Source organism: Rhinolophus hipposideros (assembly GCF_964194185.1).
Source record: "Rhinolophus hipposideros genome assembly, chromosome: 17".
Lineage (NCBI taxonomy): Eukaryota > Metazoa > Chordata > Mammalia > Chiroptera > Rhinolophidae > Rhinolophus > Rhinolophus hipposideros.
The window spans coordinates 48,065,726-48,091,452 of record NC_138063.1 but is presented as its reverse complement, the minus strand read 5'-3'; the positions used below and the strand labels follow the sequence as shown (position 1 = coordinate 48,091,452).

Genomic DNA, 25,727 nt, shown 5'->3' with positions numbered 1-25,727 from the left:
TTCCAAAGACCTATCTAGAGATAGATCAGTCTTAGTATTGCAATGTAGAGGCTTTCCTTATTTAAAAATAAGGCAACTCTGTCTTTTCTGGAATGATTCAGCCACATACATCTATACCACCATGTTTTACTCTGCCTCCGAACCTTTAGACAGAAATATAGAAGCAGTGATGAAAAGAACCCACTCCTGAAGGATTGGAGGAAAGGAATACCCCAGTGTGTTGGCCTTTGGGGCCTGCCTCCAACCCTGCCCTGGCCTGCTGAATAACTTTTGCCAAGTCACTTAATGTCTCTGAGACCACTGCATTATCTGTAAATGATGACTGATAGTACTGGCCCTCCTGAAATCATATGGAATAAATAAAATAAACAATGAGACACCCAGCAAATGTTTGTCCCGTTGGCTCCCAGCCAGCCTCAAGTCCAGACTGGTGCTGGCAGATTCTCTGAAGCCCCCAGTGGTACTGGCAGCCATTGGGTCCATTCCTTTTGGTGCTGTTTTGTCATTGTGATTGAGTGCTCCTGGCTGGTAGGTACAGTGCTGTGCCCTGGGCTGGGTGTGCTTCACTGTGAGCCTTGGAAACCAGGGAGTCTTGGGGGTTTCTCTGATCAAGTTGAGCACCCATGGACTCCTTACTCAAACAATGTGTCCACTGGTTGGGAAGAGGGCAGTAGAGAGAAAAAGAAAGTAAAGTCCAGTGAAGTGTTAACTCATGGCATGTGCATAGTTGGGAGCTTCAGACCTTCCATCAGTCAGGGAGGATACATCCTTATGCCCTGTTAATTGTGAACAAAAAGCTAATGAGCATTTCCTACGTACCTGGTACTATGCTAGCATGCTAGGTGAGGACAGGACATGCAAAGATAAACAGCATATGGTGTCTGTCCCCAGAGGTAGGCTGTGTAAGATTTTAAGGGTTAAAACTTCTATTAGTTCACTTGCCCCTTCCAACCCGTGCATTCAGAGCTCAGAAATGGCTGAACGAGTTAAAAGCCTGGCACACAGACCTGCCTGGGCTTCTGCACTAGTTACACTAGGTGCCCACACACTGCCTTCAACTCAAAGCATTTTGCTTCCAAATCCATTTGCCTCAAGGATGTATTGCTCCTTCCAGTACCACCACCTACTGTTAGAATCAACATACAATTAAACCACTTGTTTCTTCGTACACAGTAGTGTTTTCATTTGTGTCGTATTCTTATGTGTATAAAGATGGTAGGGCCTTTCAATTTGTGAATGCCAATCCAAACACCGCTTGTTCTTCTTATAACTGCCTGTGAAGAGTCAGAATAAGAAGTAACCAGGAAAGGAGTACCCATTTTGAGAAGAGTGACTCCGGCTCTTGGTCAAGTTGACTATTAGTATTCGTTCAATTATGGTCTCACTTTTACAAGTAAAGGAAAACAGTCTTGCAAAGGATAAAAAATACATGCTGAGTGATTGGTTTTAGTATTCAATCTAAAGAAGTTAATTAATGATGTCTCTCAAGCTGTGTGAAGCAGATATTAAACTAAAAGGTTACCCTTTAGCCATCAGAAAATATTCTGCACATTAAGTCTTTCACTGGATGACTAATATATCAAAAGTTAATATGGATTTGTCTGCATTTTTATTGAAATGAAACCAGGGAATATCTGCCTCTGGAGTATCAAAACAAGGAGTTAGATTTCATATCACAAACAATTCCTGGCCATTTCAGTACTGAGTATATTTGGCAAACAAGAGCCCACAGGATGGAAATTCATTGTTTTCACTGGCATAGACTAAGTTAGCATTTGCCACTGCATTATTTTTCTCTGCAGTAGATGGCCCAAGAGTCACATCAGGTATTAGGCACGTGTAGTATGCTGTACCATGTGTCAGTCCTGTGCTGCCCTATGGGGATGTGAGGATGAATTGGAAATGACTGCCCTTGAATTTACACTCCACTAATAGAGACTTCTAAGTAAACAGACCATTTCAATATAGGGTAGCAAGTGACGGAGTCCTACAGGAGCCCCGTGAGGAGGCATGACTCTGCCCCTGACAGGCGGGGGAGGGCTGGGGACAGTGATGAGGCCTGAGGGCCTCTGTGCCAGGGAGCCCTGAGTATCCTGGTCTGGGTACCTCTTGTATAGACACTTGGGATTGGAGACCTCTTCAAAAGGTATTTCACTAAAACCCTGCCCTTAGGAACAAAAGCTGGGGCTCAGACCCTTCACAGAGCAGGAAACTGAGTCCCACTCTAGGACGTGTTTATTATTTGCCACTTCCCCTGGTTACCACATGACTTATTCCTTCAGTATCCTGTTGTGTTTGGCAGTCAAACCCTTCGAAAGTGCCTATATGGAGGTAGGAAGACCAGGGAAACCAGGAAGGCTGAGTCCTGCAGGCCAGCAAGCATGGGGTAGGTGGAGAAGAACACTGAGGACCAGAGATGGGGGCATCCCCTGAAGGAGAGAGCAAGTTAGCTCAAGTTCCTGAGGTGGGGCAAGGAAAGAAAGACAGAGAAGTGCAGGGGGAGAAATGGAAGACACCATGGTCTAGCAGGGGAATTGGATAAACGTTGGGTGCCCGCTGACTATGAACTATCAGGAAAGGCTCCTCTGGCAGGAAGAAAGACCAGCAGCAGTCTGAGGTGCCAGGTGCTGCCTGTGAGGGGCAGTACTTCCTGGTCCTCAAAGATGTGACTGGAGGAGTACCAAAGGGAAAGGTACCCAAGGTACATTCCCCAGAGGGAAGGCAGGCCTAAAGTAGACAGGGACCGTGAGCTGGGTCATTCACTTTTCACTGAATGAGAGAGCATGTCTGAGGAGGGAAGGCCAATACCTGAGAAGAGGTATTCAAGTGTAAAGCCCAAAAGGTGGGACCTCAAAAGAGGTCGGACTTTTCCATGACAATTAAAGGGAACTGCTTGGAAAATGGCAGGAGGTCCCAAGGCTGGTACATCTGGTGACCAGCTTCATACCAAGCTGAGCCAACTCTAAGGACCACATTCTCAAAGGGCATACTGGACAGGTGCCAGAGCCCTGACAAAGCAAATCCTGCTCTAGGGTCAGCCTCTGCACAAAGCTCCTGCACTATAGATAAGACCAGTCCCTAGGACCAATCAGCCCAAGTGTCAGTCCCTCCCATTAGCATGCAAACAGCAACCAAGGCTCAGCTACAACAAGACGGCACACAAAACCCACACAAGGGACACACCTGGAGCACCCTGCTCTGGTGACTAGGAAGATTATGCCACTGGGCCCCACAGCACACTTACTACATAAGGCCACTCTACTAAGGCCGGGAGGCATAGCAGCCCTACCTAATACGTCCAAAATGTGGAGACAAAGAAGTATGTCCCAAATTAAAGAACAGAACAAAACTCCAGAAAAAGAACGAAACAAACAGAGACAAGCAATCTACCAGATAACAGAGTTCAAAACACTGGTTATAAGGATGCTCAGTGATCTCAGGGAAAACTTCAATAAAGAGATAGGAAACATAAAAATGGAGAAAGAAAAGATAAAAAAAAGAACCAGTCAGAAATGAAGAATATAACAAATGAAATGAAGAATGCATTAGGAGACTCAGTAGCTTAGATGAAGCAGAAGATCGAATCAGTGATTTAGAAGATAAGGTAGCAGAAAACACCAAACAAAGCAGCAAAAAGTAAAAAGAATCCAAAAAAGTGAGGATATTTTAAGGGGCCTCTGGGACAACATCAGACCTACCAACATTCATCTCACCGGGGTATCAGAAGGAGAACAGAGAGAGCAAGGAATTGCAAACCTATTTAAAGAAATAATGATGGAACACTTTCCTAACCTGGTGAAGGAAATAGACATAGAAGCCCAGCAAGCTCAGAGAGTCCCAAACAAGATGAACCCAAAGAGGCCCACACCAAGACACATTATAATTAAAATGCCAAAGATTAAAGACAAAGAAAGAATTTTGAAAGCTTACAAGAGAACAGTTAGTTACCTACAAGTGAGCTCCCACAAGATCATTTGCTGATTTCTCAACAGAAACTTTGCAAGCCAGAAGGGATTGGCACAAAATATTTAAAGTGATGAAAAGCAAGGATCTACAACCAAGATTACTCTACCCAACTAAGTTGTCATGTAGAATCAAAGGATAAAGAGCTTCCCAGACCAAAAAAAAAAGCTAAAGGAGTTTATCACCACCAAACCAGTATTACAAGGAATCTTAGAGGGAGTTCTTTAAAAAGTCAAAGAAAATAAAAAAAGATTAAGACTATAAATAATAACTACATATCTATCAACAATTATTTCAAATGGAAATGGATTAAATGCTCTCGTCAAAAGACATTGGGTGACTGAATGGATAAGAAAATAAGACCCTTACATATGCTGCTTACAAAAGACTCACTTCAGATCAAGAGACACACACAGACTGAAAGTAAAGGAATGGGGAAAAGATATTTCATGAAAATGGAAACAAACAAAAAAAAATCTAAGGAAGCAATATTTATACGAGACAAAACAGACTTTAAAATAGGCTATACACGATATCCTGGGTCTATTTGGTCATTTCACCCAAAAGGCTGCCCTTGAGTCACACACCATCCACAACTGGCCCCGTCTGGCTGTCCCCATAGACTTGGAGAAGATACTCTTCACCTGGCTGGGGCTTCCCACGTTCAAGAGCAGAAGCGGATAGCACTTACCATTGAGACTGACATCTCATCAGGGAGTCAGCTGGCTTCCAGGAAGTTATTGCCTCTACAAGAAAGGTAATGACTTAATGCTTTTGGAGTTGGAACTCTACATTTGCTCCTCTTGAGTGCTGCTGAATGGACTCAGACCTGTGGCCAAGTCTCCTGGCACTCCAGGCCAGGGACTCCTTGGATTCTGGAACTAGACACAGAGCTAACGATGCTGGCCTCAGACACTTGAGAGTTCTTCAAATCTCCAAGCACTTTTGACTGAAATCATGAAACACTTCATTATATTTTTTAAAGGCATAAAACTCAGAAGAAATACCCAATGAGAAAAAAATTGTAGCAAAAGAATTCTTCAAACCAAACTATCCTACAAATGGCAAACCACCAAGGTGACAAGTACTAGGTGTATTACTCTGCTTTCCGGAAGGGTAAAGACACCGTAAGTCTGGGGATAGCTTCATGCATTGTCGCTCACACATTACTGTTAGAGGCAAAGCCAGGATTATACGTGCATTTCATTTTCTGGTGCAAAAGGCATTTTGATTAATTAAAATATTACAAAGCTCCAGGAGGAGGGCTGCTTTTGCAGGCTAATTTCCTTGCTGACTTTTAGAAGAGCTGAGTAGGAATCACAGAGAGATGGCGTAGCTGAGGGCCATCCCGTACCCCTCCACTGTGTTGGGCAGACCCGGGGCTGGCATGCTGGGCCTAGTGGGTGAAGTACAGAAGTTACGCAGGTAGGAAGACGCTTTCTGCCCTCTGCTCATGACAGACATCCTTTTCTAATCTAGAAGCCTCTGTTTATTCCAAGTGCCCCAAGATAGAATTATCTTATCCTTTTGATTTGATGAGAATGTTTTCTGAGGACAGTATATCCCTTCTTCACAGACTTATGCCCTTTCATTTATTAATGACTATTTAGTGAGATCTAATATGACACAAGCTTTGCTGGCTTGGTTAAAAGTTAAAATCAGTGTGTTCATAGTTGATTGAAATGTATGCAGAAATTTTAAGTGGGTATTTTCAAAAGTCTAATTTTATGCACAGAATTTAAAATAATGCAAACCACCCCACATTTTAAAAGTCTGTCAAGAGCCACCAAAATGCAAAGCTGGCAGGCTGAGTGCGTTTTAACAGTGTTCGGAGCGTGCTGCATGTCGGCACACTTTTCCATGGGAAACAGATGCCCCACCCTTCACTGGCAGCACCCTGTGGATTCTCACTCATTTCCTTCCACTGGGACTTCTGCAAATAATGAGCACTGCACGGTAAGTCCAGAAACACTTGGGTGTGAAATCTGAATGTGGCCCTGACGATCCTGAGTTTCAGTTTAAATTTCAACTTTCATTGGTTTTAAGCCAATCTAGTCACACCGGTTTTGGAAATTCTTTATTTCCCCATCTTCACTATTGTTACAACTTAAAATATCTTTACATCTTGTAGCAGTAATATAATATCTAACATGGATTGAACACCAGAAGCTGTTCTAATCCCAACAACTCACTGACATATAGTACTATTCTTATCCTATTTCAAGATGAAAAACCTTGATACATAGACGTTAAGTATCTCACCCAAGGTCACTCAGCAACTATGTGGGGACCAGGATTCACAACCAGGCAAGTGGGTGTGGACCTCCCTCCCCCTTTCGCTGGTGTCACATCCTCTGAGGCAAGCCTGTCCTTGCATTCGTTCAGCTAGAGCTGAAGATTCCACCCCAAAACCCTCAGCTTTGGAAGAAATTAGACCTGGTAAATGATACAGAAATGAACAGCCACCACCATGAAACACTCTACAAAATGCATTCCCTCTCTTTTGTTACTATTGGAAAATTAGTCTCACACTCTGTTAATTTCTAATCATGCAACTTCCCTTCATTGAACATCAATCCTGACTTCTAGGAGCTTACAGTTGAGTGTAGAGGGGCACCTACTATTTAGTTAGTGGTTACGATAAGCCGAGACCACACAGTAAGTCCTTATGCACATTCTCCTTCTCCCTCCCACCAGTTCTGCTAGTGGATATTGTCAATTCCAGTTGTGTCTTAGAGATGGCAGACTGGTTACCCAAAAGTCCTAATCAGGGATTCTCTCTCTAACGTAAATCAAGTCTTTGTGAACAGGAAAAGAACATTCAGGCCATGTGCAGCATGTAACTGGGCTGGCAAGAATTCCCCAAAACCTAAACTTGCAGATAAACAGACACAAGCACTTAACCCCTGAGAACTCAACACCAGGTAGGGATCTGCGGCCTGGCAAGTGATTGCAGACCTTTCCCCACTGCCCATGGCATAAAGGGCCACTAAGGTCTCTTCAGTCTCTAAGACCTCTAGATTTCACCTCCATTCAAACAGATAGTTTGATTTAATAAGGACACAGTTAACAGAATTCCAAAGCCGTCGATAGTATAGAGCCAGCCTGAGTTCAAGTGTGCAGCATAAAGCTAGAGCTCCCAACTTTAGTTATCACCGAAAGGTCATCTTGCTACATGGACGAAGTTCCGGTCTTCAGAGCCCAGAACCATAAAAAGCAGTGGACTCAGGAACCTCAATGCTGTTCACTGCTGGCAACTACACCTTAGGTTTTTTCCAAGTGGATGCCTCAGCAGCCAAGGCAATTTGCTTCCAAAATTACAGTGTGGAAAATTTTCTTGCTTGGGAGCACAATGGTCTTCTTACATATCTTCAGCTTTTATTTGTGAATCACAGGGATCTGATGACCATCACTCAACATCTCTGCACCTCCAAAACACGGTATTCATTAATTGTGTCCTTTCAGAGTCTTACACATGTTTGGAAACGATACATAACTGATTTACCCAGGGCATGGATTAGAGATCTATATGTGCTTTTTTTTTCTTTTTAAGACATTTCAGCAAAACAACTGATTGATTGATCCAGTGATGCTTTTCCAGAATAAAGCCTGGCTTTGGCTCAAATCTTAATCCTAAGAATACATAGCTTTAACTCTTGGTTTCCCAGGAAATCCCTCAGGGATTATGTGTGGCTGTGACTGCAGACTTGCTCTGTGACGCTCCCACCCTGGGTTTCCAGGGTTCGTGTTGTGCATTCTCCTTGTCCATCCTGATAACTTCATTAAAGAACATTCACATTTGTAAACATACTGGCTTTCCGAAGAAGATGTGAAGTTTTCCTTCAGAACCTGTAGCTTTACACTGGGGGCTAATCTACACGAGGGCGATAACCTATTTACATACTAAAAAGGTCAGTGCTGGACAATCAGCTTTTAGAGACAAATTTGCTGCTGCTTGCAACTGGAGCACAAGAACTTGTGAGAAGGCCACAGTTCTGCTGTCTCTTTATCTGTGTAGACAGCAAGCATCAGTAAATATTCAGGATGTCTGTGCCGAGCAGCCAGGGTGGTGATGGATGGGCTCCTTCACAGCTTAGAACCTCTCTGATCGCTATGAGGTATGTGACAAGGTGACCATGCAAAGTGCCGGGTAGCCTCACCTACTAGAAACTGTAATTAATTTGAGGTGGAAATATTAGCATAATAGCTTTTCAGACTCTTAGTGAAACAAATTATCATAATAGACTTTAAATTATGTGACTACTGCTTACTTAACCTGCCATTTGCATTAGGAAAGGTAGGCTTTTAGAGGGCTTAAAACATTTCCTTTTGTGGCCTTGCTCTTCCAAGTCTTAAAATATCAACAACACCCTATTTTGCTAATGTGTGTTGAAAGTATCTTAAAAGATGTCATAAAGGCATGAGTGTCCTCTGAAATGGCTATGTTTTTGTTCCTTAGCCATTTGTACATTCAAAGCAAAATCAGCAGGGAATTGAGAGATCTATGGCCCCACCTAAATGTTGGATATAACACAAGAGTAAGGTCACTCTTGAAGGTGGAAAACTGCACAAAGGCGGGGGAGAATGATGCGGCCAAAGTGAAGTCTTCCCCCTTGGTGACAGCAGCCAGTCTTAGGCAAGCGGCAGCCATTGCTCTTCATGCCACAGAACCGCAGCACATTCAGAGCTTTGGCTCCAAAAAGAGAGCACCCATTTAAGAGTGCCTGTGCCAGGGCAGTTGCACCTCAACTGCCGCTGCTTTCCGCGAGTCTCAGTCAGGTCATCAGGGCTTGCTGGGAGCTGCAGCAGCAGCTGTCACCCAGGTTCTCACGGGGACCCTGCTGCGGTAGCATTCCATGTTCAGTGCCCCCCAGGAGACCTATGAAGTGGCCTCCAGGAAGAACTCATGTCATTCCAGGTGGCTCATGTGCCCATGCGCTTAATAGCCCCGTTCAGTGAGGCTCTGTGCTCCTCTGACTCCTGATTTAGAGACAGAGAAGCCAATGGCAGTGATAAGCTAGCTCTTTGTTGGCATCAAACCGTGTGTCATAAAGATTACTCAAGCTTCCTTAACAAACAGCGACAGTTTACAGGACTTATATAACAGTTGTTTTTCATGACCATTGTTTTGAAACAGAACAGTGGTATTGGCTGTGCTCAGGGACTCCTGGCAATGACGTTGTGTGACCAGAGGACCAGGGTTTCCACTGTCCTGCAGTCTGCATTTTGTCCAACCTGACTCTAGACCTCTGCAATGAGAGGCTGAGCTGTATGATGCTCACTAATTCGCACTGTTGGTGCTTCCCTCCCCTGCCTGTCTTTCAGAATACTCTGCTGAGCAGACACAGCAGGCGCTGCACCAGTCGGTCTTCATGTCATCCTTGTCGACCCACCCTTTCCAGGACCTTCCCCTCGGCAGGGAGCAACACTGCAAGCTGCTTCCAGGTGTGGCTGACATCCAGGCAGGCAAGGTGGCCCGATGGACGGTGGATGAGGTGAGCAGAGCTGCTCTGGGGCCCGGGGATGGAACATGCCCAGCTGCTGAGAATTGCTTAGGCACTGAATCCTCTGTATCACATTAAAGAGGGAGGGAGAAGGCAGGCACGATTTTCTGGAAATTAAGAAATTCCAATTGGTTTTGCCCTCTGCTCTCTAACCTTATCCCCGCACCTACCACCTCTGTGCTCCGTGGCCATCGGCCTTGGGCTCATTTAGGCAGAGGGGCCAAGCCGCCAGTCCAGCACCACAGACTGAATTTGAGGAAGCAAATGTGTCAGCATCTCAGCCTTGAGTCCTGGCAGCTCCTGTCCTCAGCAGCACCTTCTCTGGGAGAGTGCCCACCCCAGGGCATTCTGTGCCCAGGACTCTCTTAGCCCAGTGGGCTCCCATCGTGTATTCTCACTGCTCAGTGACTCTGTCCTGCCCTTGTGTCCATACAAAGTCACAGATGATCTGGTCAACCTTGTATTTATTTTTAAAGTAAATTATATCTCAACATAGTACAAGATGCTGTACAGAGGGAAAATAGATCTGATTTTAATATAAACATGCTGATGATATTGGTTTTTATTAAGGATCAGGTAAGTCCCATCGCTTACTGTAATGCTGTAAAAAAGTTTCATATTTAAAACAATTTTCTTTTAAAGAAGATTTCTCTGACTAACATTCCTTTGACAAAGGTATTGTTTTCCCTAGTGAGGTCTTACTTGTTTTTTTTTTAATTGAAGGAAATCCCTGGGTCACTCCAAGGAGTTAAACTAGTTACAAAATGTTCATTAAGCACTTCCTGCATTCGATTTAACTTAATCTTGGGTTAGGCCTTCCTTTCCAGCAGGGAACAAGGAGCAGGTCGGGAGGTCACCCAGAGGTCTGCAGGTTTGGAGAGAACCCTGATCCCTTCTCCTCCCAAGTAGCTCACAGAATCTGCCTGGTGGCTTCCCCCTGCCAAGTATTGGTCCACATGGAACAGAGAGGCCAACATCTTTTCCTCAGTATGCCCTCCATGCACACCTCTTCTTCCACTCCTGGTAAGGGAGAGTTGACTGAATGGGCCAGGAGCTGGCTGGCTGTTTGGGGGAATGACTACATGGATCCCGCTCCTTGCAGAGTATACAGAGTCTGCCCCTCTGCCCCCGGTTATGAATTTTTACCAGTTTACAGAGCACGCATCAGCTTCATGACAGGGCCGACAGAATTAAAAGCTGTTGTGTCTATAATCAAATAATGTACGGTTTTGCCACTGACACAACATTGCATGTAATGGGGAGTTCAACTGAGAACCCAATAGCAAGTCATTCGTTCGTGACTTTCAAGTCATTCATCTGAAGTCCTACCTTTTTTTAAGACTGCAAGTGGCTCTTCTTCCCTCACTTGTTGCTGGGCTCCCAGTCCCTCGAATCGTCACTGTCCTGCTCAGAAAGAGGTCCTGGGGAGGGCAGCCACCTGGATCCAGCCCCAGCCCTATATGTGTGTACAGAGCAAGCGCGTCCTGGGAGTGAGGGAGCGTGGTAAAGAAGGGAGAATTCTGGGTGTGTCTCTGCCCAACTTAAAACAATCCCTAGCTCTCTCACAACAGCTTCAGCATGCCACTGAGACCTGCATGGACTGTCCTCGCCTAGCTTTCTGGTCTTACCTTCCACACCCCCACCTGGTCCTTGCACTCTGGCCTACAGAATCGTGCCCATCCCAAGTCCCTGCGTGTTGTTCTCATACTTGCACAGTTGCTACCACTGCTTCAAATCCCCTCTCTTCCTCTGCCTGCTGCCATCACCAGCCTCCAGTTCAGTGCTCACCTCCCGTAGGAGCCTGTAGGCTGGGTCAGAAATCCTCTCTGTGCTCCTATTTCATCTGAGAGTCTTTTGTCACTGCACCTTCACTCACTTGTCTGACCCCTGACCAGATGAGGAGAAACCTTATTTCACTCACTTGTGCCTTGAAAACCTCTCAGTATACCTGGCACTTAGTAGATAACACAGTAAATGTTTGTTGAATGACAAGGCCATCATTAGGTGGATTTTGAAACCAAAGTGGAATATATCTAAGCAGAGAAAAGGAAGGAAGCCATTCCAGTTCCCAATTCCTAAAAGAAGGCAACAGTAGGAGTTGCATGGAGGTGAGTATGACATATGCAAGGATGGCAGACATACTATGTGCGCTTTACTAACATTAATGATAGTGAAAAAGATTAACATAATGGTAATAAGACATGTGGTCTTATTTGCCCATTTTACAAATAGGAAAATTGAGATACCAGCAACTAAGTAACCTCTTAAGGCTGCATAGTGACAGTCAGGTCCTGAGCCCATCACACACACTGTGGACCTGGGCACAGAGGATAGTGACATGGGATGGGGAAGATGGGCCAGGTCTGAGGCTAGGCACTGCGCTTGAATGTTAGCTGGTGGACAGACTGAGCCATCTTAGATTCCTATACAGAAAGTCACTTTGTGAAGATGGTGCTTCAGGAAGATGAGAATAGCAATGATCTGCAAAAAGAGTAAGAGTGAGAATACGTTGAGGAGAGGGAGATGATCAGAAGTCAACCGCCAAGCCCCTAGTGTGAAATAACCAGGGCCTGGACTGGGTGCTGCCATGAGAAGAACCATCCCAATTCAGTAGACATTTTAAAGTCAAAAGCAACAGCACAGGGGAATAGATCAGATACAGAAATGAAAAAGTGAAATGAGCCAAATGTGATTCCATTCAGAGTCTCAGCACTGCACAGTTTAGAACTTAATTAGGATAATAATGTGTGAGAGCTATAAGGCCCTAGAGTTCATCTGAAAAAATGGGAAAATAGTGGTGCTGTCACAAGAAATGAAACTTTGGGAAAAGAATCCAGTTTAGGGGCAGGATAAGATGATTCATTTACTATGGGCTATTTCAAGTTAGAGTTCCATGCAGATTACACCACTGAATATGGAACAAGTATTCCAATGGGCAGAACTACGAGATAGGTGAGCACTCATCAAGGAGGTGATCATCCAGAGAGCTACAAGGATAGGGGTCAACATGACATAGTTAGAAAGTACAGGAGGAGATTTCCAGTCAAGATAGCAGAGTAGGTAAATGCTATGCTACCACCTCTCACACACACATCAACATTACAACTAAACTACAGAACATCCATCATTGAGAATCACCTGAAGTCTAACCGAACCGAAAACCTTCAACTAAAGACATACACAGTCTGACAATTAAGTTCATGAACTTGTTGCAACAATGTTGCTAACCTTTTCTTGATATCAGAGGGATTATTCATTATGAGTTTGTACCAACTGACCAAATAGTTAACCAAGTTTACTATTTGGAAGTGCTGAAAAGGCTGCATGAAAAAGTTAGATGAAAACAACCTGAACTTTTCGCCAACAATTCATGGCTCTTTCATCACGACAATGCACCAGCTCACAGGGCACTGTCTGTGAGGGACTTTTTAGCCAGTAAACAAATAACTGTGTTGGAACACCCTCCCTACTCACCTGATCTGGCCCCCAATGACTTCTTTCTTTACCCAAAGATAAAGGAAATCTTGAAAGGAAGACATTTGGATGATATTCAGGACACCAAGGTTAATATGACGACAACTCTGATGGCCATTCCAGTAAAAGAGTTCCAAAATTGCTTTGAAGGGTGGACTAGGTGCTGGCATGAGTGCATAGCTTGCCAAGAGGAGTACTTCGAAGGTGACCATAGTGATATTCAACAATAAGGTATATAGCACTTTTTCTAGGATGAGTTCACAAACTTAATTGCCAAACCTCATACATAAGATACCAACTTGAGACTGTTAGGATGGGCAGAGATGTGAAATGGGCTAGTCCCACACCTGTATATGACCATTAAAAATCGGGAGGGATATCTTGGCTGCCAAGGTCCCACCCCCGGAGGAGCAAAGGGTCCAGCTCCACACCAGGCTCCCCAACCCAGGGTTCCAGTGCTAAAAAATCCCCACAACTTCTGGCAGTGAAAACCAGCAGATATGGTGGCTGAGTGATGTGAAGACAGCTAGATTCCAAGGCACTCCTATTAAAGAGCCTAGACATGGACTTACTGATGGACTCACTTGCTCTGAGCTCCAGCACTGGGGCAGCAGTTTGAAATGTGCCAGGGTTATATAGGAAGAAACTGAATTATCTGGCTTCAGGACAAAAGCTGGAGGGGCAGCCTTCTCCCAGATGAAGGAGCTGGTAGAAGCCACTGTTTCTTTCTTGAGCTCTCCTCCCTCCTGGCCTACAGATTTAGGTGGCCACCATATCTGAGTTTTCATCAACTTGGTGAACACCTTCATTCACCCCACCCTGGTGATTCCCTGAGACCCTGCCCAACCCAACCTGCAGGCCCACTTCCAGTGGTTTTTCCATACAAACAGCCTGACTTGGCTCAAGCTGTGGGCATTCCTAAAATTGCTAAAGGTTCACAGAACCCCAAAAGTCAGCATCTGGCTTCAGCATGGCCCATACCTCTTGTTGAGTAGCCCTAAGCCTGGCACTAGCAAAAACTAGCTTTGGATGGCAACTTGGCCTCTTAAGGTACCTCCAAGCCCATGGCAGGTGGCAGCCATCTGCAGATTACTTTGTGACTCATACCAGCTGACCCTGGGCAGGGTACAGGCTGAGGCTGAACTTGTCCAGCAATGGTTCCCCTCCCAGGAGACCCTAGGGCTGGCACACCCAGTGGCCAGCTTCAGACTGAGCTGGAACATTACCCGGTCACCTCCACGGACAATACCCACAAAGGGAAAACTGGGCAAGCACCAGAGCCCTGCTAAAGTAAATCCTGCTCCATATGTTAAGGACCCGCGCCACAGCTCCGTCACTATAATCATGGCCAGTCCTTACAACCAATCAGCCTCAGGGTCAGTCCCTTCCACTGATGTGTAAACCAAGGCTCAACTACAACAGGAGGACACACATAACCCACAGAAGGGACACACCTGGAGCACCCAGCTTTAATCAACAGGGAGACTGGACCCCACAGAACACCTACTACATCAGGCCACTCTATTAAGGCCAGGAGGCATAGCAGCATTACCTAATATACAGAAAATAATAAAGGGAGGCAACCAAAATGTGGAGACAAAGAAATATATCCTAAATTAAAGAACAGAATAAAGCTCCAGAAAAATAACTAAACAAAATGGAGACAAGCAATCTACCAGATGCAGAGTTCAGAACACTGGTTATAAGGATGCTCAGTGATCTCAGGGAGAACTTCAACCAAGAGATATGAAACATACAAATGGAGATAGAAAATATTAAAGAGAACAAGTCAAAAATTTATGAACAACTGAAATAAAGAATAAATTAGAGGGAATTAACAGCAGATTAGATGAAACAGAGGATCGAATCAGTGATTTGAAGATAAGGTAGCAGAAAACACCCAAACAGAAGACCAAAAAGAAATGTAAAAATGTTAGGTAGTTTAAGAGGCTTCTGGGATGGCATCAAGCATACCAACTTTCACATCACAGAGGTATCAGAAGGAGAGTAGAGAGCGCAAGGAATTGAAAACCTATTTGAAGAAATAATGATGGAAAACTTTCCTAACCTGGTGAAGGAAATAGATATACAAGCCCAGGAAGCACAGAGAGTCTTAAACAAGATGAACCCAAGCAGGCTCACACCAAGAGACATCATAATTAAAATGCTACAGGTTAAAGACAAAGAGAGAATTTTAAAAGCAGCAAGAGGAAGGCAGTTAGTTACCTAGGAGGGAGCTTACATAATACTGTCAGCTGATTTCTCAACAGAAATTTTGCAGGCAAAAATGAAATGGCACAAAATATTCAAGGTGATGAAAAGCAAGGACCTACAACCAAGATTACTCTACCCAGCAAAGCTATCATTTAGAATTGAAGGACAGATAAAGGGCTTCCAGACCAAAAAAAAAAAAAAGAAGAAGTTCATCTTCTTTAAGAAGATGAACTAAAAAAAGATATATGAGTAATAAAATGGCAATAACTACATGTCTATCAACAGTTACTTTAAATGTAAATAGACTAAATGCTCCAGTCAAAAAAGAGAGTGGCTGTATGAGTAAGAAAACAAGACCCTTACATATGCTTCCTATAAGAGACTCACTTAGTATAGAAAGACACACAGAGACTGAAAGTAAAGGGATGGAAAGATATTTCATGAAAATCAAAACAAACAAACAAAAACCTGGGGTAGCAATACTTACAACAGAAAAAAATAGACTTTAAAACTAAGGTTATAAATATTAGGTGGTGCAAAAGTAATTGTGGTTTTTGCAATTATTTTTAACCTTTTGAACTGCAATTACTTTTTCACCAACCTAATAACAAGAGACAAAGAAGGACCCAGTAATCCCACTTCTGTGTATTTATCCAAAGAAACCCAAAACATTACTTCGAGGGGACATGTGCATCCATATGTTCATTGCAGCATGGTTTACAATGGCCAAGATGTGGAGGAAGCCTGGATGTCCATCAATGGATGAATGGATAAAGAGTAGGCATTACATAGTATATTTAATGGAAGAGTGCTCAGCCATGGAATGGAACGGGTTCTTGCCATCTGCAGTGGCGTGGTTGGACCTGGAGGGTATTGTGCTGAGTGGAGTATGTCAGACAGAGAAAGACAAATGCAATATGATTTGATTTTATTTGGAATCTAAAAATAAACAAATAAAACAGGAACAAACTCATAGATACAAAGAACATTTTGATGGTTGCCAGATGGTAAGGGGGTTGGGAATGGATGAAAAAGGATAACAGATTAAGAAGTACAAATTGGTAGTTACACAGTAGTCATGGGGATATAGGGTATAGCATAAGGAATATAGTCAATAATGTTGTAATTACTATGTATGGCATCAGATGGATACTGGTTTTATTGGGATGATAGATGGTAGGGGCCTGGGGGAAGGGTAAAAAAGGTGAAGGTATTAAGAAGTATAAATTGGTAGTTAAAAAAGGTGAAGGTATTAAGAAGTATAAATTGGTAGTTACATAGGGGATATAGTTAATAATATAATAATAATTATGTATAGTGCTAGGTGGGTACAAGATTAGTCAAGGGTTTCACTTTTTAAATTATATAAATGTCTAACCACAATGCTGTACACCTGAAATTAACATTTAAAAATATTGTATATCAACTGTAATTGAAAAATTTTAAAAGTGGGGGAAAAGGTGAAGGGGAATAAGAGGTTATAAATTCCCAGTTATAAATTTCCAGTTATAAAACAAATAAGTCATGGGGATGAAATGTACAGCATAGGGAATATAGTCAATAATATTATGATAGCATGGTATGGTGTCAGATGGTTGCTGACTTATCATGGTGATCACTTCTTTAGGTATATAAATGTTGAGTAACTATAGTGTGCACCTGAAACTAATATATTATTCAGCTATATTTTAATAAAACTCTTTTTCAAAAAAGATCAAGTGCAGGAGGAAGGGGCTGGAAAGGCGGTGTAAATAGAAGTAGGAGTGGGGAGAAGTCCATGAAAGAAAAGTGTCAAGGGGAAGCTACTCATGAGTGTTTGATGCAATATGGCACACATCAGATTAAGGTCCGGGGTTTCTGGATGGCGCTATGGAGTTGGGCTTCAGGGGACTTGGGAAAATTGTGTACAACATGTGTATACTTTTTTCTTAAGGGGAGAGCCAGAGCCTTCGCCATCATCCCCAAAGAATAGGAGTCACTGCTTTAGGAGCATTAAGTAATAAATAGGATATTTGCTGGGGGCCTCAGATCTGGCACTAAACAAAAGCGTAAGATTGGAGGGTGATTAAAGGGAAGCAGCTGGTCCAAGTGTGAGTCTCATTAGGACAGAGAAGGTCTCAAAAGGAAGAGACTCACTATGGGGAAGACTGAAATGCTATCAGGGGTTATGAGGAACGTGAGATCACCATTCCTGTGTTCTCTATCATGGGTACACATGCCCTAGAAGAGCCCTTTGAGATTTCCTAGGTTAAAAATAAACCATGGAAGAGGCTATCTTCATAAAGTGCTCTTGCTCGTGATGCTTCCTTAAGAAGAGCTTCCCTCAGGGATGCAGTCCAGAGTAAACAGTTTGCGTTAGTCCCTAATTTTAATATATGAGGTAGGACAATTAAGTTCGTGAACTAATTCATTGCTGAATATCACTGCAGTCCCCCTTGGGAAGCTATGCACTGATGCCAACACCCAGTCCCCCCCCCCTTCAAAGCAATAATTTTGGAACTCTTTCTCTGGAATGGCCATCAGAGCTGTCGTCATATTACCCTTGATGTCCTGAATGTCATCAAAATGTCTTCCTTTCAATATTTCCTTTATCTTTGGATAAAGAAAGAAATCATTGTGGGCCAGGTCAGGTGAGTAGGGAGGGTGTTCCAATACAGTTATTTGTTTACTGGCTAAAAACTCCCTCACAGACAGTGCTGTGTGAGCTGGTGCATTGTTGTGATGCAAGAGCCATGAATTGTTGGCAAAAAGTTCAGGTTGTCTAACTTTTTAATGAAGGCTTTTCAGCACTTCCAAATAGTAAACTTGGTTAACTGTTTGTCCAGTTGGTACAAATTCATAATGAATAATCCCTTTGAAATCAAAAAAGGTTAGCAACAGCATTATAATAAGTTTGCGAACTTAATTGTCAGACCCCATATCTTAGTCTTGAGGTCTCCCTAACGAGATGCTTTTGAGGACAATGTCCTAAATTTATAATGTCAGTATCCTCACACACGATAGTACATTTCCTGGCACCAAACTAGGTCCTGAACAAGAATCTCTGATGGGTTGTAAGTGTGAGCTTTGTGGTGATGGTTCTGTGTGTATCTTTGAAAATAAGGCAGAAGGGAGTTCATTTAGGTGGCATTCCAGGGAGCACCAACTACAGAGCTTACCATGATTATATACAACACATTTAAAATGGTGAGCAGTGTAGTGAGAATTTGAAAAGGCAGTTCAGGGGAACAGGAGCGGGGAAGAGGGGTGTTCTTTTGTGCTCTGTTCCCACTGGTGTATTAGAGGGGAACCGTAGTAGACAGAGATAAAGCATGTTGAAAATGGACCTGTGCATTCTTATGTTAGGGGGCATTTGGCAAGACTTAAGGCAGGTGGCTGTCATGGCAGAAGATGAAGTGCAAGAACGTTCTCTTTTGTCTGCCATCCTGGCCTGGGAGGAAGACCTCTCTTCTGCTCTACGTCACCTGTGAAGAGAAGCCAGTGCAGGCAGGGCCTTCCACAGAGGGTGGGAGCTGGCTTTAAACTCCTTTGTCGCTGTGGCTATTCCTACTACAGCAGTGCTTGTTAAAGCACAGGTGGGCTGTAAAGTCAACTTATTGGTTCTAAAATGAAAGACAAGACTAGATGAAAGTACATAATTGTAGGAGAGGTTATTGATTTATGAAACCTTGTTTGAAGGGATGGATATGCGCACACACTCAAGTTATAGTCAGTGTGAAGTGTATTATTTTTTTACTCTGAGTTATGGAAATATTCTACAGAAGAGTATAGGTATTTAAGAGTAAGAACTAAAATAGTTTTGTAGTTTTTTTACATGAATATAGCAGAGTATCTTGCATAGAATAGGTGTCTGACAAACGTATGAGTAAATGAGTGGAAAGTGAATTTTATGCAGGTGTTCCTGGACACATGAGATCTGAATGTGACACGTATGCACATTACAGCCACAAGTGTGACTCAGGTATGTTTGGTGCACACATGGGTACTTGTACTTTTTATTTTCAAAAATGGTTTTAAAACAGCACATATAAATCGTACCAGCCTCAACTAAGTGCTCCCTAAATGTCCATTAACTTTAAAAGATGGCAGTCGTTTTAAAAGCAATCTTTACACAGAAGGGAGTATTTTGAAAAATCTAGGGGATTGCTAACTAAGCATAGCAGCCTATACTATCAGGCCCTGAAAGAAGGGGCAAATAAACTTCGCTGTTAAAAAACGAGGCCTGGGCTGGAAACATGGTCCCCAGTGGACTTGGAGGCAGTACAATCAGGCACACAGCTACAGTCTCAACAAAATAGAAAACACCACCATTTAGAAAGATTTAAGGGAACAGCAGCCCCACTGAAAAAAACAAAGCCTGCTGAGCTCCAAGAGGACGCCAGGAAAAGTAGGTCGCTGTGGAAAGTAAGTTGGGTAAAGTAATGGGCTCATCTAAGAGCCTGCACAGTGTCATCTTTCTTAGTCTTTCCAAACTGCTGTGTCATTCCTAGAATTAACGTACTCAGTATCCTTCCAAAATAAAATGGGCTATAGCTGTGGGACACTGTGCTCCAGAGAACTCTGGGAACCACCCTCATGTCAGCCTCCATACCAGGTATGCTTTCCAGAGCCACGGTCAAGGTTACCCAACCCCAACTCCAACAAAGCTGCCATTACCTCAGAAAAGCAGATGAGTCCACACAGCCATCTTGGGTGGAGGCAAAGGGATGGTAGTTTCCTTTTTCATAGCATTTGTTCCCACTTACCTAAACAGTTCTTCACACGTACCACAAACTTAAAAAAGAAAACAAGTTTTGAAGGGGAGAACGAGAGGGAAACTTTCTGATACTACTCTCTGATATGTTAAAGCTCACTATATCCATTTAGAAAAGTTGTAGCAAAATGGGCTTTCTATTAAAGCTCAAAACATACCTTCTTCTTATGGGGAAATAAATACTAACTAACAGTACTGAATAATGATATTGGTTAATTATCAAAGCCTTTGGTTATTTTACAATTCTGGCCAGAAAAATCTGCCTCAATAGATTGCATGGAACTTGTTCTTTTTTTGGAAAAAGAAAAACAGATTGAATAGAAACAGAATCTCTTTGCAAAAAGACAGAGAATTTCATACATGTGATAAAGCAAACTAGATGTCAGTGTTTCCCACCCCCACCTCACCTCCCGTCTGAGAAAGACAGAAGACGGGACAGTGAGAGGCTGAGCTGACAAGAAGCTCAGAGCCACAGTGCTTGGCAGCACTGGTCTGTTTACTCTTTGGTTTAACATATTATTTACTCCCATTAAAAACTCTAGTCCACCTTTGACATAGACAATGATTTCTTGGCTAACAATACTAAGAGGGAATGTGATTCTCTTTTTCATTTGCTTGCCCAGAAAAGGATATGTCAACCTAGGCAAACCACCAAGGCAACATGTAACCCTTGGGCTGTGAGCAGCAGTTCCTGAAGCATGTATTTAAAGAGGCCACATTTCTAAGCACCTCACTTTGCCAGTGCGGAACTCGGGGGCCTTGTTGCTAGCATGGCTTCCCCATGGGAGCTCATGATTGAGGTACAACAACATGTATGTCTTCAGCTAATTTCTAGTCCCTCTTTTCTATTTTTAATTTCCCTAATATGAATTCATTCCCTCTTCCTATGAAAGAGCCATCCCAAAAGAACCTTGCTTTAGAGCAGTGGCTCTTAACCAGGGTGATCTTGGCAACATCTGGACACATTTTTGGTTGTGACAAGGAAAGCTGGGTGCTACTGGCACCTAGCAGGTAGAGGCCAGGGGTGCTGCTAAACATCCTGCAATACGGCAAAGAAAGATCGGGTCCAGCATGTCAGGAGTGCAGGGTTTCAGAAACCTGCCATAGAGCATTTTGATTCCTTTTGCCCCTTACCTGGCCTCTCGGCAGCTCCTTGGGATTCTACCTTGCAGCACCTTCTACCTCCAGCTCTTTGCTCTGCCAGGTGTGAGGCAGCCAGTCCTGCAGGGTTCCTACAGGACTGCTGCAGGCGCCACCCAGCTGACACACTGCCCAGCCCATCCACACACTGCGAGGTCCTCCCACAGGCTCTCTTACTCTGCTGTCTTCAGTCCTAACTGCACGTTGTAATCAACGGGGAGTCTAAGAATATTTGCCCAGCACTTGGCCCCAGTTAGTCTCTGTGGCATGCATCCGGCCTTCTGTCATTGTTAAAGCTCTCCAGGGGGTTCCAAGGTGTGGTCATTGTGGAGAACCACTGCTCCAGGGCTCCCTCTGGTCTGCTGATAGAAGTACAAGCACACCAGGAAACCACAAGCCTCCTCTCCTGCCTTTCCACCTCTCCCCTTCTGCTCCACAGTGCTAGCCAAACTGGACTCTGTTGATGACAAGCAGGCTGTGCGTTCTGCTTGTGGCCCGGCATCTGTGAGGCTCTGCGCTGAACAGGTCTTTTCTACCCCTAATCTCCCCCGGTGGAAATACTGCACAGTCAGTGGTGGCTGTCTCCGCTACCACCTCCCTCGTGCTGCTTTTCCTGAGTTCCCACCTGAGATTCCATCTGTCCCTTCTAGAAGCCTGCAGCCTTCACACCTCTCTTCTGGACGTTAGCATATTGGGCATGCGTATGGTGATTAGTAAGCCATCCTTTACTGGCCATTTTGCCTCTATTCCCCTGTCACTAATCAAACTGCACACTTATGGAAAGCTCAGGCTCGACCTGCCCGCAGGCCCAGCCTTCCCAGCTCCCAGCAGGGGCCCGTCATGTAGCCAGGTTAGGACATCCTTGGCCAGAAGAGCAGCCTAGGGAATGAGGGGACTACACCCACCTCTCAGGGTACGGTTCCCAGAAGCACTCTGTAAGCCCTGCTGTCACCTGCCTTAGTAACCATGTCTCTGCGAGTTGACATTAATATTACAAGGCTTCCCTTAGATCCCTAAAAATACCAAACAAATACTCCTTGTTTCCTGTTCACCCAGGAAAGAGAAAGCTGTGTTAACACAGCGAACAGTCGACTTCCTGGGTGCATGGACTGCAGAGGTCTGGGCTCTCGGGTGCAATGTCTAGAAACTGTAAGTGCCGAGGAGGCCAGAGTGAAGCACATGGACACCTCCCAGGTGCCCTAGGACTTGAAGATGCCATTGTGTGGCAGCGTGGTGACCGCTTTGGAAGGATATTTTTTATAAATTCTCATCATCCTACTCTTTAAAAGGTTGATTATAAGTAACTCAAACTAAAATATTCTTGCAGAGTCAGAGGTGAGTAAAGCAGACACCAGCATGCTGATTGCCCCTAAAAAGATGTTCTGAAACCTTCCTATTGGACAGACTAAACATAGCTGTGAGTCGACAGGGGACAGAGCTCTAGGGGACAGAGTACACAGGTGTTGGCTCTGGCCACTCTGTAAGCTGGAAATTAGCCAACCCTATACTGTTCTCTTCTGCAAAGTGTGGGGAGGGGCCAACACCCGCTCATGTCTCCCGGAGTGCCTGCAGGGATCGGTGCTCCCAGAGCTCTGTGATTGACAGAAGGCCCTGAGCTCCCTGGCCTTTTCACGGGCCTTCCCTCTGAGACATGAGAGAGAAGGGTGAGTGCACACAATTCAGCCCATACAAGAGGCAGAGAGCCAAAAAAAAAACCCCCAAAAAACCAAGATTGTTCCTCTTAGCAATATTTCCTCCCACGATGCATGTGCTATTGCCCCAGCTTGCCTTTCATCCCATGCTACAGCAGTGCCAGACCATGCCAGAAGCGGCCAGAAACCGTTGTCATTCTGGTTGTTGGGAGTCTACTACACTTCATCACGTTTGTTCAGTCAGCTCCCCAAAAGTGTCACTTGGGAGCACTCAGTGTCTTCCTGAGCTTATAGTCAGATCTTTGCCTGATGTCTCTTATTAAAAGGAATTCAGGGCATGTGTGGATGGAGAGGGAGGAAAAAGTTAAGGGTGAGAAATTGAGTCTATTCTCCAAAGAGACTGATTCTCCAAAACTCTGAGTTTGGAGTCAGAAAATTTGAGTTCCAAAACCATCCCTGGCACTTCCTGGCCATGCATGACCTTGAGTAAGTTATTAAGCCTCTTTGGGCCTCAGCTTCACAGTCATTTATGTGGGAATTCACTCCACATAGATCCTTTGAGCCCCTGTTGTTGGCCGGCCACAACAGGAGGAAATGGAGACTCAGATGAGTGTGACGGGATCTGGTCATCGTGTCTGCTCAAGGCCAAGTGGGCATGTCCCCATCTCTGACAGTCCTTATGATAGCTGCCATGCACAGGCCACTACCCCCTGCCCTCCTGAACCCACTGAGTGGATGGGAGGATCAGATGAGACAAGGTTCTAGAATGCCAGAGCTCCACACAGATGGAGACTGTCATTGTCATCATGCAGGTCAGCTTAGAAATAAGAGGTCAAAAAGATACTGGGGCTGATCTCATTTCTGAGCTGGTGAGGGCTAATGTGACTTGGTAGCTACTATTAAAATCCCAAGTGTTGGAGGGATTTGAAGTATATTTTAGTCCCATGTTGAATTACTACAACCCAAGAAATTGTTTCAGGTGCAGGTTTTAAATCAGGCTTTCATCTTGCTCTGTAGGTGGCTGGGTTTGTACAGTCTCTGCTGGGCTGTGAAGAGCATGCCAGATGCTTCAAGAAAGAGGTAAGAAACGTAAAATATATGATGTATTTTACATAAATATATATATATATATATATATATATATATATATATATATATATATTTCCCTATACTTCTAGAGCCAGAAAAGCTTTGTTTCCATTTACTTAAGTATAAATAAGAGCAGTATGGAGGGGCACGAGAGAGAGGTCCCTGCCGGAAAGAGCCCAGCAATACAGCGGGCACAGCAGGGCCAGCCTCCATGTCTGGTTCGCTTGTATTTGCTGTGCTTTGGGCACAGGACGCTGTGGTGGTTGGCTCCTACAGCATATTCAAGAAATGGACTATTTGGACATGTTAATTAATTGATACTCGTAAGTGTCATAAAGCCTCTACACCGTGACTTTACGCGTCCCTGGGGACAGGGAGGAATCCCACCGTGGGCCTGGCCCTGGGAGGGGAGGGGAGTTGTCCACTCCACGGTGAAACTGAGACTATCCTGTGTATCCACGGCTGCTTCAAGAGGAATGCAGAGAAGCCACAAAATCCTTCTGTGGGGACGCTGCTTCCGGCTTCCTCTCTATTCGGAATATACCTAACTGCTTAACATGTGTCCTGGAATTAATATCCATACCTCTAGATGCCTCAGAAGAGACTGGAGCAGCTGCAGAATAATAATGCAGAAAATGGTAGTTATTGTACCAGGCCCTCTGCAATCCCTGGACAACTAGTGTCCTTGGTCCTCACAACTCTGCAGGGCAGTTCACCAATGAAGAAGCTAAGGCTTTGGAAGGAAAGAGTAGTTGGATTCCAGCCCACATCCATCTCATTCCAGAGACTCCATCATTGCTCTAGAACTCTCCAAGAAAACCGTACTCCTGGAGACTCTAGAATGTAATACACATCCTCCATCTCTAGAGGTCGGGGCACGCATGACTCGGGGGCAGTATTCCTTGAGTTTGGTCCTGGACCCCTCAGAGCCTGGCAAGTCCTGTATTTCTAGGGAACTCAGCATCAGGGTAATGATGCCGTCAGTCTGGGTAGCTGCCAATGGAAACCTGTGGTTCTCCTGGTTCTGCCTGAGCCCAGCACAGCTTGGGCATAGTTGGCCCAGCCTTACACGAACTGGCTACTCTGCATTTAGCAACACCTAAGACCCACCTTGTCCATAAGTCTCTTTGCAGGTCAAGCTGCTCAAGCTTGGCACTTAGGACCAGCAGTGTCACCATGGTCACATCGCTTCTCTTACCCTCCTCTATAAACATAGAGTTCTGTGAGGGGACCTGAATGATTAGGATTAGTGTGTTCACAGCACCTAACCCACCTCTTGTCCCAGAGAAAGGGCTTAATAAATGGCAGCAACATAGAGCAGAGGTTCTCCTCTGGAGCACAACAAGCCCTGCCTGGAGTACCAACATTGCCTCTTAGAAGCTCTGGCCAGGGGAGAGTCATCAGGCTCATAACTGGGGTTTCTTCCCCGACCTTATGCAGTTGTTGGGAAGAGCAAACCACACAGAAAAATTAGAGTATAACTCCATGAACACTAACACTAACTGTTATCATCCTCACCATCACTACCATCATTATCTCATTTTTAGGACAAGTGGTTCTTTGGCCAGTGTTTTTTGCCTGAAAATGCTGGAGCTGAACCCAGGTTAGGGTATGGAAGTAGGGAGTTTCTCTCCTCTGCTGTGGGAAATAAGCTTTTTACCCCATGGGAAAGGTAGTCCATTCTCTAAATAGGCGATTCTTCATTAGGCAATATACCATAAATACACAGAAAGCTTTTTAAAACTTTTTAAAAAATGTATCCCCCCACCCAGGGTCCCTGGGTGATCCCTCCTTCTTCAGTGAAACATTAATACCAAAGGTTTGCATCATTAATTAAACGGTTCGAACCGTGGAGCTAGGTTCATGGAAGGGTGTTCCTATAGGAAACGCTTTCACCTGTCCTTTTGGCTCTGGAACCAGGACTCTTTCTGAGCCATC

General features: G+C 44.3%; 1 protein-coding gene across 3 annotated transcripts in view; it reads left to right on the top strand.

The window, feature by feature from the left end:
* The window catches only part of L3MBTL4 (L3MBTL histone methyl-lysine binding protein 4), a 460,291-nt gene that overhangs the window by 412,531 nt on the left and 22,033 nt on the right, over nt 1-25,727 (top strand). For all 3 annotated transcript variants that reach the window (XM_081078814.1, XM_081078815.1, XM_081078813.1), the window contains 2 exons: nt 9,289-9,458; nt 23,718-23,780. In XM_081078814.1, the coding sequence (XP_080934940.1) occupies nt 9,289-9,458; nt 23,718-23,780 (233 nt within the window). The remainder of the gene's footprint in view (nt 1-9,288; nt 9,459-23,717; nt 23,781-25,727) is intronic.